Source organism: Numida meleagris, chromosome 5, assembly GCF_002078875.1.
Source record: "Numida meleagris isolate 19003 breed g44 Domestic line chromosome 5, NumMel1.0, whole genome shotgun sequence".
Lineage (NCBI taxonomy): Eukaryota > Metazoa > Chordata > Aves > Galliformes > Numididae > Numida > Numida meleagris.
Window position 1 is genome coordinate 36,463,466 of NC_034413.1, and position 13,761 is coordinate 36,477,226.

The following is a 13,761-nucleotide window of genomic DNA, read 5'->3' on the forward strand; positions in this document are numbered from 1 at the left end:
AAAGAGAACCTGAGCCAGTCGCAGAGGCAGTGATTGAAGGGAACATGCTTTGCACCCAGCAGTGGGATCTGGGTTCACCTGAGGTGGCCCAGGAGGGCCATGGATGGCAAATATCCATGGGTATACATCCAGAAGTATGGGGATTGCCTGCCCTGCCACCTTCTGACCAGTGGAAGGATTGGAATTGGAGCACTGTCCCCTTCCCCCAGGTCCCATTCATATAGCAGAGGGGCTGGGCATCGCATTCATTCGGCATCAGTGCTCATCTGGGAACACAGGCAGTAAGACAGCTGACAGCATGAACACCATTGTCATTTTCCACTACAGCTACAAAGCTCAAAAGGTGCTCAGCAGAGGAGCATGGAGAATGAAGCTACAGTTTCCTTCTGAACTTGGGTACCAGTTAGGTAACTTTTGAACAAGAAGGGGGTCTCTTGCTTTAGAAATCCTTGGAGAGGCACAAGATAAAAATAGATTGAAAAATGTTTTCTGTTTTCTCATCGATTTACAGAGCTGATCTGTCGGGGGCAGCGCTCCACTTCAGCAAAATTCAGATGTCTTACTGCAGCTGTAATGCTTTTGTATATTGTTATACCCGCACAAGTCTGCAGAACAGCTTTGTAGATGCAGAGGTACATATAAATGTACCTGATGTGAAATGACTGCCTGCAAAATGGCATGAGGATCAGTGGAAACATGGAAAACTGGGTTGAGGAAGAGGAACGAAACCTGCAGAGATCCTCCAGTGCTGGCAGTACACGTTAAAATGCTCCGAAAATCTCTTGCACAAGTTGATGCTGTCCTGTACACAGCTGAAAGATTTGTAATATTGATGCTTTTTATAATTGTTTCATCAGCTAAAGAAAACTTTGTCCTTAACAGAAGCACGGATTGCCTGTAGTTAGTGCCTTTTGTTTTTCACTGTAATGATAGATGAACAGCTGCCATCCCAGGTGAGTATTTGGACAGTGGAAGGAGGAGGGTTAGGAAAGCAGGAGGCCCTGCCCTCCAGCTGGCTTGCTTTTCTGCCCAGTTGTCCACGGAGCAAATGTCCGTGCACCTCCTAGAAGCCAGCAGGTAGGCACATTGGAGTGTTGTACTTTAGCAAGCCATGTTGGAGGAAGCCTGGAGTGTAACCCCTGCTTTCATTTTACCCGACTTAACAGAATTTGCATATGTGTTTCTTTGTATTCATGTTTTGCTGTATGTTCTGCATAAGTGAGTTCTTTTCCCCCCTAGGCTGGCTTACAGAGTGTTGCGTTGCTGTTCATTGATTCATGCTAGCTTTTGTTTCCTTGTTTCTTTCCTTTCCCTTTTCCCCCTTAGATCTATCAAGTTCAGAAGGTAGGGCTTGCTCGTTCATTCTTGTTTGTGTGTGTGTGTGTTCTCACATGAGTCTTGTCTGCACTTCAGAAAAACTTCTTAAGAATGGAAGATGCCCAGCAGGCTTTATGTTTCCATGCCTTCATGTTTCCTTTCCTCCCATAGCCTTGTGAAGTGGGTAATAAAGGGGAGAGGGGGAAGGTGACCTGTTTGGCTAGGCACTTAGTATCATCTTTTCCTCTGACTATTTGACAAGGAATAAGCAATAAGGAGAAGAATTTTGCAGAGCAGCCATCTTAGCTGGGTTTGGCAGCTCTCTGCATCGCTAAGAGCCGTGCAGTTGCTTTGCTGTTGAAGGCCAAGTGCATCATTGCACATACTTCAGGCTGCGTGAGCACCTAACAGGTGCCAGCAGGAATGACTTTCAGATGACTTTGCATGCAGAAAGTCACTGAAGTAAATCAGGGACACTGTGTTTGAGTTCGTAATCTTTTGGTAAATAAACTGTACGGCCTTTCTTCCAGCGTGACCAAAAAGTTTCAGATGCTTCTATGTTGTTTAATACTCTGCCCACTTGGTTTAAAGTCGTGATCTCTTCCCTCTTCCCAGCTCCCTTCTCATAACTCTTAAGAGGTGGCTCAGCTAATAGTAATAAGAGCTGTAACAGAGGTCACCTGCTATGTAACAAGAGTTTGGGGTTTTCTTTTGCTGTTCTGTGGTTGCAGCACGTGAACTGTGCAGTACATAGAAAGCGAAATTTCTTTAGAGCTATTCGCAGAGAGAGAGAGAAAGCATGGATTTCTTTAAGCCTGCTCATTTTCCGCTATACTGAATGACTTTTATCCTAGTTTTTTTTTAATTGCTTGCTGAGTGAGATGTTTCCTGATACAACAGCCTGCTTGTGTTGCTCTGATACTCCTGGGCCCTCACTGCATGTTTCCCTGTCTCGATGTAGCAGTGTGTGTGCTTCTGGAAATGCTGCTCTCCTCTCCAAGTTTATATGTATATGAAGGCAACTACTGAAATCATGCTCTTGTGCTTAATCCTGACTTGGTTAATTTGATGACAAACCCATCTTAATCTTGTATTTGTTTCTGGAGTTGACTACTTACTGGGTGAATCAAATTAACATCTTTCTGTGGATCAACAGGCTCATTATCAATCTCCTTTATGGGAGCTAATTTAATCTTCTGGTACATATGCAGTCCCACGGAAGGCAAAGAAGTTGTTTACTCTTGGTGTCCTGACATGGATGAGGAGATAAGTGGGTTAGCTTCATGGCATCCCATGTTGAGTTTGCAAGTCTAGCAGCTTCACTGTCACTTAGTGAGCAAGTCTGATCTGGAATTCTCTCTCAATGGTATTAATGTCATTAATTATTGATTTTTAATATCAATTTTCAGGGTAGAAGAGAATTTGAGTCTGGAAGAGGTATCCAGCTAAACGATGAATGCATTTTTCACTTTTCACTCCCACCAGATCCCTTGTGGCAGAAGAGAGCAGGTGACTTAAAGAAAGGATTGGGAAGTGTCTGAAGCAAAACACCTGAAACTTCAGATGCTACTGGCTCGGTCCAGTGTGAGATGTGTTATTTAAATTCAAATAGAAATAGTCTCAAGGCAATTGCATTCATTAACAATTTTCTTTTGGGGATGTGAAGCATGTAGCTATATCACTTCAAATGGGTGGACAAAGAGACTTCTGTACAAGTCTTTCAGGGAGTACTTCCTCATCTCTCTTTCGCAGAAGTGAATTCAGATGCCTATGTCAGAAAGTAAGCAGAGCCAAGGGCAGGCAGTACGAAATACTATTTATGGGCCCTTCTTATGTGTGAGAAGGGGTCTTCTGTCTTTATATTGAGTTTTTAGGATGCTTTTGTCCCCTTGGATATGTGTAGGTTTTTCACTTTTTGTTGTGGGATTTTTTTTTTGTTTTAATTAAATCAATTAGTAGTGTCAGAAAATCTTGTACATTTTTTCTTTGGGGAAGAGGGAGCCTCTAATAAGGCTTTACCTGATCTGATTTACCACAAAGCATAATCTGTAGGTTCTGCTCTTGAACACAATCCTGACCAGCTGGAATTCATATAACTGTAAGAACCGGGCTCACTTTCAGGATGTGATTTACATAAACCTTAGTTTTACAACATGCTGTCATATGTGTTTTACTTTTGCCTGGAAGCAACCAGTCCGAGCACATATGAGGAAGTATGCAATGCTTGGAGACATAGTAGTTAAAATAATATTCTCTTATTTCATGTTGTTTAAGGGAGAAGTTTCACTCAAGTGCAGCATGGCTAGGCGTTGCATAGAGGTACTAGATATATTTGAGCACACGCTGAGATACTTTGCAGGAGCAAGAGGGGAAGGCATCCATGCCCTCATAGGATGTGGTTAAGTGTCGTGTTAACTGTTGTCTCCTCTTTCTCCAGATAGACGTTTGTATGCTGTTTAAACCTGCAGTGCAGTGGGTTTATTTCACATTTTCAAATTTCTGGCCTAAATACTTATTTTCTAGTAACTTTTCTGAAAAATTTCAGGTTAAAACTGACAGCATTCAGAATTTTGCACTGTTTGGGTTCTCCATGATGTCTTAATGTAGCTACCCCCTGCATAGTCTATTTGGTATTTCTTCAGAACTATTAAGATGAAAACAAAGATGGCCTGAAGGTGAAAATAATTTTGTTGAAAGAAAACTCTGAAGTGGGAATAAACTGATGCAGTATCAAAGAGCTCAGATGTTTCTTCCAGTTTGTTAATAAATAGACAGTGGGGTTTTGGAGTGCAAGTCAGATTACATTAATACCATTGAGTGAATGCAAACTGCAGAGCTCAATGAGGAACAAGATTCCAAATTTTGCTCATTAGTTAATGTTTTACCTGCTGATACTCTGCTTCCTCAAGCCTCTTGAAAGCAGGCAAGTGTAGGCATTTTTTCCCTGCAAATACACAAACCTCAAAATGCATAACCTAAATTGTTCTAAAATACATCCAGTACTTCCTTGAGCAGGATTTCCATCTGCCCATTACTATGCTTTAGCCTGGTGATTTTCCTCACACAGGAATGTTCTGGTTGCCATTATAAATGTGAGCTTCCTGACACTAGGTTCTAAGTGCGTGTTTGGGAATGGTGAAAAATCCTGTTGAACTTGTTGGTCTTCAGCAATTTGCTGTCTGCTGGGAATGCAAGGTCAGTGGGAAGTTCCAAAAATTATGCCAAGAGCATATGACTTGTGAGTTAGTTTAGAAAGTACAGCTTGCAAGGAAAATGTATGGCGTGGTACTGAAATGCAGAGACCTTTCTAGCCTTACTGTTCTGATCAAGGATGCTCAAGGTTTTGTTCTACCATCTCTGCCACTGCCAAGATGATCAAAATACAGGCAAAAATGAGATCTAGGGAGTTCAGAAAACAATAAGAATACACAGATTATTTGCATTTTATTCAACTTGTCCTCCCAATTTGATAAATCTGTGCAGTAAACACAATTTGACAGCATTTTTCATCCTGGAAATGTTCTGTGTTCAGATCCCTTGTAATGAGGCTTGACTTAAATGGGTCAGAAATTCAAGACTCATTATGCCCTTTGCTCCTTTCCCCATGGAGCTGTTTGGGTTTTTTTGGGGGGCATCTGCTGCATCAGACATGGCACCCAATGGATTGTGTCACCAGCATGGACTGTGAAGTCTGCATGTGTGAATCTGTGTGCGCTGGCAATGCATGTCAAAATGTTCAGTGTTTGCCTTTCTCATCTAAATCCAGTTTTTTCCCTTTTCTGTCTGTAGAAATATTGTGGTCTGGATACTAAATGGGGCGACATCGAGCAATGGATGGTAGGCCTCGATCAACATAGTTAATCAGCTTTTATGTGTTGAAGTTCTGTGCAGTTGGTAGAGTTTGAGACCCCACCAAGTAGCTATTTCCATATATTGGAAATATGCTCTTGGCACACAGGCTCTTGCAATCCACATCAGTACCTGAAATGCAGATTAACCAAACCCGTGCCAGATTTAGAGCCATCTCTTTTTACAGACCTCTGTCTCCATCCTATCACTTCAAGACTGAATTAGCATGTAGACCCAATAGAGCCACTAATGCAGGGAATACATATATACTCTATTTCTTGTGGATTTTGCTACAATTTGAACCTCTACAAAGCTGTCATCGGATAAATGCTAGGCAAGTTTTATCTGTGCTTCTGCTGTTAGCTTTGTCCATTCCAGATGCATTAGTGGTAGTACTATGGCAGTGCTCACCTTTTCTGGTCCTGGATTTCATTAGTTGCTAAGCTGCTAGGGTTGGCTTAGCAACTTAGACACAGATGCGGCCGTCAGCTGCATCACACTGTTTTAACAGCCATAACATGAGATGAAAGGATTGCTGAAGGGCTGGGAGACATTTCCTTCACGTGTCTGTCTGGCATAAGTTCGTGACATCGCTTAGCAGTGATGCTGGATGAAAACTATTGTTCCTTGGCCTTGTGGCCTTTCTCTACAATCCAAGTAGTGCATGCTGCAAAAGACACAGTGGAACAGCTGACTTCCAATGTGGGAGATAATTTTTCCTTGATAGTTAGCTGGCATATATGCTGGTTGGCTGCGTCCCTGCTTAAAACCTGCTGTCCCCAGGAGCATCCAGCCACTGGAGATGCTCTGATCTTACAGATGAGCCATTTAGTCTGTTTCAGGGTGCACATGCTTTTGGTGTAGAAGGAGCCAGGCTGCAGCCCTCAGGTGCACCCACTGCTGACAGTTGCCCTGCCACATCATTTCAGATGGAATGTTTCTGAGATTTATTTCACAAAACTATAAACTGGAAAGCATTCTAAGTATAGTGATTCCTAAATGCAGAGGAGTGCCCTTCATAATGTAAACATGTTTTTGAGGTGCAAATAAGGCACTGCATAAACTTTTCTACAAATATAATTGTATAGTAAAGTAATGTGAGGGGGAAGAAAGCTGGGATTAGAGTGAAGGGAAAGGGGTTTTCTGATTCGACAAGGTGTCACCTCCCAGTATTTGGCTTAACCTTACTGACTCCAAAACGCTCTGAAGTTTCCTTGTTTCTTTCTGAACACACTCTGGTGGTGGACCTGTCCTTTCAACTCTTCGCTCTTTGTTTTTCTTTGCTGCCTCGGTAGGAAGACAGTGAGCGCTATTCACGTAGAGCCCGAAGAAATGCCTCGGTTAGTATGTACTTTTGCTTTTCCTTTGTAGCTAGACATTGCTCTTTAATTAAACAGACATGAGTAAAGCAGTTCCTTTTTAAAAGGAGAAAAAACCCACAACGTTCCCCTCCCCCCAGCTGAATAAAGCCCCAAACCCACTTCCTGCCTTCTCTGCCCTCTTAACTGTCATTCTGAAGAGCACTTGCGAATGTGCTAGAACAAAGGGGTGAGATGGAGGATGGGGAAATAACCTGCCTGGAGTGTGTAACGTTCATATATTCAATTGTAGGCTGAGAATGTAAAGCTGGGAGTAGCTGAGCAAGCTTGTAATTTGTCCTGTAGTAAAATGCTGTTTCTTGGGCAGGATATGACTTAATTTACTTTTTGCTTGGAGTTTAATGCAGTTCTTTTTATTCTCTAAGTCTTTTCCTGTCTTTCCTTCTATCCCATCAAAGCTCACCTGCATTTACATCACTGCCTGTTATTTATGTTCTTTTCATTGTTTTCTTGTCTTTATACTTTCTTTTGATAGGCTTCGGATGAAGATGAGCGCATGTCAGTGGGTAGCCGTGGAAGCCTGAGGGTTGGTAAATTGTACAATTTAAGTCTGCATGTGTGTGTACTGAAGCTGCTGTCGTCCTGTGCCACAGAGTCACTGTTCTGCATCTTTTTTTAGTTCCCTGCAAACATCTTCCTCCCAAGGTCATGCTGTTTTCTGTGCTCGAGGCGTGTGTTTTTTTCACAGCTACATTTAGGCCAATAATTCTTTCAACCCAAGGAACTGTCTGATTTGTACTCACTGTTGAGAAACGCAAGCAAAGCATGTGATGCACACCCTTCTGGTTAATGCTACTCACTGTTCTTGTGGCAGGAAGAACCTAGCCAAAACTTCAGCCTGTGCGGCTGTGTCTTGTATGTATCTTGTAATCTCCCTTGCTTGATTGTTGATATGGAGAATTTGGGAAAAAGTGCCACACTGAGTGGTGGGGAGAGTTTAGGAGGGCACCCAGTGCCACAGTGCACCACTAGAAAAGCCTAGAACACTTTTTCTCAAATTATCAGTACAATATTTGCCCATATAATACACGTGTACAAATCTTTACTTAAACATAATCCGCTCTTGTAATTGTGGAGCTAGTTAACAGGTTCGTTCTTAGCAGCTAATGCTACTGTCTCAGCCTGTGTTGATCTTTTGAAGATGGTCAGAGCCCACTGCATCTGGGATCTGTGCAAAGTATTCAGCTAGCAACACAACAAGAATGACAGGGCGATGGAGGAAGCACGCAGCAGTTCTGAACACAAGTCAGCTGCTGTCAGTTTGTTACAGAGTCATTTGTGCCTGAAACAGATGTGTTTGAGAATAACTTGATCTTCTGCTGATGTTGTTCCCAATTTATCAGTGGTACTAGTTAGATGATTTAGGCTGGACAGTCAGTTTTATTTTTACAGAACAAGCAAGACCAATATTATTCACAGCAAGGTCTATATTTCTAATCTTTGGTTTTTGGCTTCTGTGGATGCTTCATACCATAGAATTCCTTTTTTCCCCCCTCTTGAAAGCTCATTATTAATATCCATTTGTAGTGGAATCCATGTTACTACTTAGGAAACGCTGTTAAAATCTTTGTTCTTTATGATTGTAAGCTTAGACAAGAACTATTAAAAATTAAGGTGATTTAAAGCTGCCAAGATTCGATGAGGGAGAATTTATCTTTGCAGTTGAATGTGAAAACAAATGTTTATTTTACTGAAATTTGGACATGTTCATGAAAATGTTTTGGGGAGAAAATCTCTAGATCAGTTTAAACTTCAGTTCTTCATATGTAGAAGGTGATGATGATGCAAAGTGTTTAACCCTGCCTGAAACTGCATATCCCTTGGTGTGGTAAAACACTGGTTTGTTGGCACTATGTTCATCTGGAAGACTTCATGTCTTCGTGGAAATCTGCTGTTGATTTCTTTGATTCATTTTTATAGTATAGTCCTTACTTGTTTTTATATACTTAAACAGGAGCTTTGTATTTCGTTCCCTACAGTCCCTGGAGAAGCATTTCTGAAATGTTTTCCTGGAGCAGTCCGTCACTGGCCTGTCTGATAGCCACTGCTCTTCTGCCAAAGAGTGATCTTCCCCTGCTTTAGAGGGTAGCCCATAAATACCTGATACTTTCGCAAAGAATGTGCTTTTCTGACAGGACAATCTGGTTGAAGCTTCACATCCTGCTATTTCCAATGATGTTGTACAGACTCCCAACTGCCCTCGTAAAGTAGCATTCTGTGAACATTCTTGTGCAAGACATCTGACATTTCGGGCACGCACAGGAAGGGCTTTGACAGAGCCTGGTATCTGAAGGCTTCCTTCCCTCATCCAGTGTCACTGAGATTGGAGGAGAAAGGAAGACATAAATTCGCAAGTTCACTTAGTCTGGCTGGAGAGTGAACCTTTTGCTTCGTTTAGGTTTTTTTTTTTTAACTTGAAATTAAGAGATAATAGTACACATTGATTGTTTTCCTAATGTGGGTATGCAGCAGCTTGTTTGAAGTCTGACCACATCTTGTTTAACTGGTTGTGAAGGTTTGGCTCCTACTGTGCACGTGTAAAACAAAAAAAAATCTGAGCAGCTACCAACCAAAAGTCACCTCTAAGGACGTCTGAGCAACTTTAGCATGAAGGAAGCACTGTCCGTGTCCATGAAGGGTTTGTAAAACTAACCATTGAATGCTCTTCATTTTTGGATATTAAAATACTCTTTCCTTTCTATTTCCATTGTGACTGTTGTTCAAGACTTTCCTTTTCTGATAGTTGATCTTGTATCTTTGGCACTCTGGGTCACTGTGGGACTGGCTGCACTAGGTCTTTGAAGCAATGATTCTTTTCCAACCCTCAACATGGGCTACACCAGAAGAGTTGGTCAGACCACACTGGCCAAATGCTTGAAGCTCTGCGGCTGGGGCTGTGCTGTATCCAGTAGCCTATGAGTTATAATGCTATCCCTAGTGCATCTGTGCCTCCTGCAGGGAGACTGTCAGCTGCAGAGAATGGACATCTTCAGCAGCTCTTATATGGCTCATCCTGTAACCATCAATAATATCCTGCCTTTCTTGTTTCTTTCCCATGCAGTTTTTCTTAAGGAGGCTCAGTAGCATCATCCTGTGTTTGAGACACTGCTTTCCTTCAGTCTTTTCTCTACTGCAAGAGCCTTTGTTCCCCCAGTTCTCACCTGGCTGTTGTCCGAGACTCCAGCGTGTGTAACGCTGCTGCTATTAGTCACTCAGGACACAGTTTGGGCATGTTTCCTTACTTTGTCTACTCAACAAAGTTCCTAGCTTCTGGCTTTGTGCGTCACCAAAATTATTTTTGTGGAATTTACACCTTTTAGGGGATGAAGGAGGTTGATTGCTGTCACTTGCTTCAGTGTTTTCTGTTGTTATTCTGATTTCTGTTCTTTTTCTCTCATGCTTTGACAGTCTCATTTGGAGTATGCCAGTGCCTATCCAGTGGTGAGAATAGCCTGAAAGTTGCAGTGTGTGTTTAAAAACTAACTGAAAAAAAACTAACATCAAGTGTAATAGCTCACCTGAGGTGAGGGATGAGCAATAAGAAAACTTGACAGAGGATGTTCATTGACTGCATTGAGGTAGATCTGATTCTCATGGGAGCAGGAAGGATCTAGTAGGGAAAAATGAATGCTGGGACTTGAAACTCAGTTTTGAAATCTCCTCGTACTGTTAGCTGTGCTGTTTTGTGTCAGTACTGTGTCAAAAAGGAGGTCTGTCTGTTTCTTCATGAAGCAAACTGTGGAGAACAGTTTTACAGACTAGCTCTTTTTTTTTTTTTACTTCATTCCCTGCCCTATTTCAGATTAGGAATACAATAAATCTATTTGAGTGACCTATATACAGAAATAGGCCTAACACATTTGGATTTTGCATGGATGTATTGATGTAGTAAGTATAGACAGCTGGTAGCTCAATTAATTGACTTCACCCAGCAAGCATGAATAATTTTAACTGCTGCAACTAAATTTAACAGTACTATCATCACTTTTAACAATATTCACTAATAACTGACCATTTGACTTTGAGATTTGATTTTTTTCATGTGTGCTTACTGAGCCATGTTCCATAGAGCTGGAGAGATGCTGAACTGATGGATTTGCTTGATGCTATGCATGCCTGGCTCTGATGTGTGCATGTAAATTCACTGATCTTTTCACCCTGCATTCTTAATCTCACTGCAGGCTGGATTAGAGAATGAGAGGACCAAATGGAAGAACTACTCCAAAGCAGTATGTATCTTCACTGTCCAGCTGAGGTTTTTGCATACAAAATCACTGTGATGGGACTAGAGAATGTGTGCAAGTACGCTGGCTGTAAGAGCTCACCAGCCCAATGTCAAGGGTACAGTGTAACTCTCAGGACTTGTGTCCACACCAATGCCGCAAATTGCTTTATCTGCAAAGTGTAGCATGATCCAAAGGTTTATGTCAGTGTTGTGCTTAGAGAGTCTCCTGAAAAACTGGAAACCAGCTCAAGCTTCAATGTTGCACAGGTAAAAAAGGTAAAATGGATAGAAAATATACTTAGTAAAGGCTGAATCTTTTCACCTAAGAAAGTAGTATTTTTTTTCCATGTATGAAAGTAATAGGTTAGCCCTGAGTTAACCAGGTACTCAGCATGCTGAGCTGATGAAACACCAGGAGAACTCGGTTGCCTGTGTTTTGGAGGGACACTAATGTAATCACATGCTTTCTTTTAATGCAGTGACATTATGACAATTCTTTAATGTAACTTGGTGAACATTAGTGTTTCTCAGGAAACCTAAAGGCATTGACGTTGCACAGAATTGCCTTACTAGGACCTGCGAAGCTATACCTGCATGGAAGGTAGGGAGTAGTGGGCTTTCACACATTTGGGATGTCAGCTGAAAGCTCGTGGGGAGAGATTGAAGGGACTGAGAGAGAATAGGGTCAATTGCTTAGTTCTGAAGTCTCTCTAGTATGCCATCCTGCTTGTTTCAGTTTTCATAAGGGTTTTGATCAGATGCTTAGCATGTTAATACAGCATAAAACAAAGGTCAGCAAGATCTGATAAAATTCGTCCTGCAGCGCTTCGTGTGGAGAATTTGCCTTCAAAAATGTGAGCTGGAGAAGTCCCCGGAGGGGAGAGGACAGTGGTTGTAGTGGCAAAGGAAATGACCAGAAATGTAGAGTTTCAGTTTGAAATCTGAAAGATACTAGGGCAAATTAAATTAACTATACTGAGAAGTGCCTCCTTTAAAGTGATAGATAACCTGGGTTTGTGAAAAATGATTCATGGCAATTCAGAATAATTTTGCAAAGCAAGGTAATTATTTAAAAGCATAAAGGAAAAGCATTAGATGAAACTCTTAACGTGACTCCAAGGATTTTGGTATGCTTCTGCTTAACATTCTTGAGTGAAACCTTTGCCAAGATCAAGTTCTTGTAAAAGAAATGCAGTTAGTTGAAAAATAGCTTTTGGAAAAACTAACAGCTGGAAAGGATCTCATCTGGTCTCTTCCCATCTAAGACAACATCGTCTGTTTTTAAAGGAAATACCGGGTCTACAGAAGTCTGTAGTGCCCAGTTATCTATGTATAGGGAGCAAGGAGGTATCTTGAAGGTGGGAATAAAAACACCAGTGATAGATAGGAGACAAAAGTAAGAGCAAATAAGGAATGCACCATTGTATGAAATATAAAAATTACATATACTAATGCTGATGAAGGAATTGTACATAGCAATCATTCAGGTAGTGATCTGAGAATACATGTAGTCAGAGTTAACTTGTGGGAAAAAGGCAAACTTAATCCATCAGTGTAGTAACAAAACGAACGGTGGCAGTTGTCAGCCTGCAGGGTGCTGTGGTTCCTTGGCTTCAGTTCCTGCAGCATCGTTTTAACCATCCTTCAGGAAAGTGTAGGGCAAGTTAGCGGAGCCTGAAGAATAGTAAACTCGGGGAAGAACCTCAGCTGTGTAAGATGGCTCACGCTATTTCCAGTCAGTTCTTGAGGAAACGAAGTGGACGTTGGCCCTCCATTTGTGGTATCAGTGTTGCGTTTCAGTAGAGTCTCTAAGCTTTTCCCACAAGTTGTCTTACCAGCTTGGATCTCAGCGGCTCTATTTGTATAGTATATGATATCTCTTTTGCTTGAAAATGGATTCAGAATGGGCTTAATGACTTGAAATATCTCACCCTGAATCTCATTCACTGTGAGAATGTATGCATTTTCTCCTTTCAGAGAAAGCTTAGTGCAGCAACAAGGCAGACTGCTGAGCGTGCACAGGACAGCTTAACAAACTAAAAGCTGTTGTAGTCATTGTGTTGCCTTGCCAAGCATTGGCAAGTGGCGGGTGGTCGCTGTCTGGGGTTCATTTTGGTGTAACTGGGAAAAGCTAAAAAGAGATTTCATATGTCATTCTTCGTCAACTAAACAGTGTTTCATGAATATAAATTTAGGATTAAGTTCTTAGCTATAATCTGCTGCTTTTTAGGGTGTTCAGCTGCTAGGAATATAAGTAACTACTGTGATATATTTATTATACTCTTCCCATCCCTAGCGTTTCCTTTTCATCCTCTGATCTCTTCACAAAGAGTTTGAAGAGTTACAGGTGTTACAGTGCCATAATAATGGGGGAAGCAGAAGTTTTTCTTAACAACAAGAAGAAAAGGGTCAAAAAGGCAAGCAGGAGTATCCTTGACATTTTTTGGCTGGTTTATGGATAGTCACAGACATAAGTGTTCATATCCTCATGTTTGAAACCCTGACCTAGTTCTGAACTTCTGTTCCTGGTTTAGCTTTGAAAAATTCTCTTTCTGCTTTTGCTTTTCATAAATGATGGTTGTAATGCAAACTTGTTTTTTGGGTCTGCATTGGTTTCTCTCCTTTTTTTTTTTTTTTTCCTTTTTTTTCTCTCCTTTCTTTCCATAACAGACCAATGGTTACGAGGAAGACATGTATGGATCGTCCCAGAGTAGAAAATCTAGCAGGGTTAGTAGATGATTTAAATTGCTCTAAAATCTGTTGCTCTATTTAATGGGATTAAATGTAATTAGCAAATTCTTTTGTGTGGTGAAGCAGGTTTTTCCTGCCTTGCATGTTGTGGGTTTTGCAGTTTCTCAGATGTAGAGGTGCAGCAATAAGCTATTAAAAATAAAACTAGGCCATGAGTGAGAAAGGAAGTCTCTGTGTTTGATACAAGTAGAACTTGGAAGCCGGAATTGCTTAACTTGTAACCAAAATTGGGTAAAAGTT

The 13,761-nt window shown here is 41.3% G+C and overlaps 1 protein-coding gene across 20 annotated transcripts in view; it reads left to right on the plus strand.

Annotated features, from left to right (window-relative positions):
* Nucleotides 1-13,761, plus strand: part of LRRFIP1 (LRR binding FLII interacting protein 1) — a 97,458-nt gene that overhangs the window by 48,436 nt on the left and 35,261 nt on the right. For 6 of the 20 annotated variants that reach the window (XR_002439650.1, XM_021399780.1, XM_021399762.1 and 3 more), the window contains exons 3-5: nt 7,021-7,071; nt 10,727-10,774; nt 13,441-13,497. The exons of 7 other annotated variants lie outside the window; for them this stretch is intronic. Coding sequence is in view for 12 of the 13 variants with exons in the window: in XM_021399780.1 (XP_021255455.1) it covers nt 7,021-7,071; nt 10,727-10,774; nt 13,441-13,497 (156 nt within the window). In the remaining variant the exon portion in view is untranslated. Of the gene's footprint in view, nt 1-1,033; nt 1,078-2,726; nt 2,827-7,020; nt 7,072-10,726; nt 10,775-13,440; nt 13,498-13,761 lie in introns of those variants that run through there. 7 more of the 20 variants (XM_021399764.1, XM_021399769.1, XM_021399782.1 and 4 more) reach the window with 4 other exon arrangements.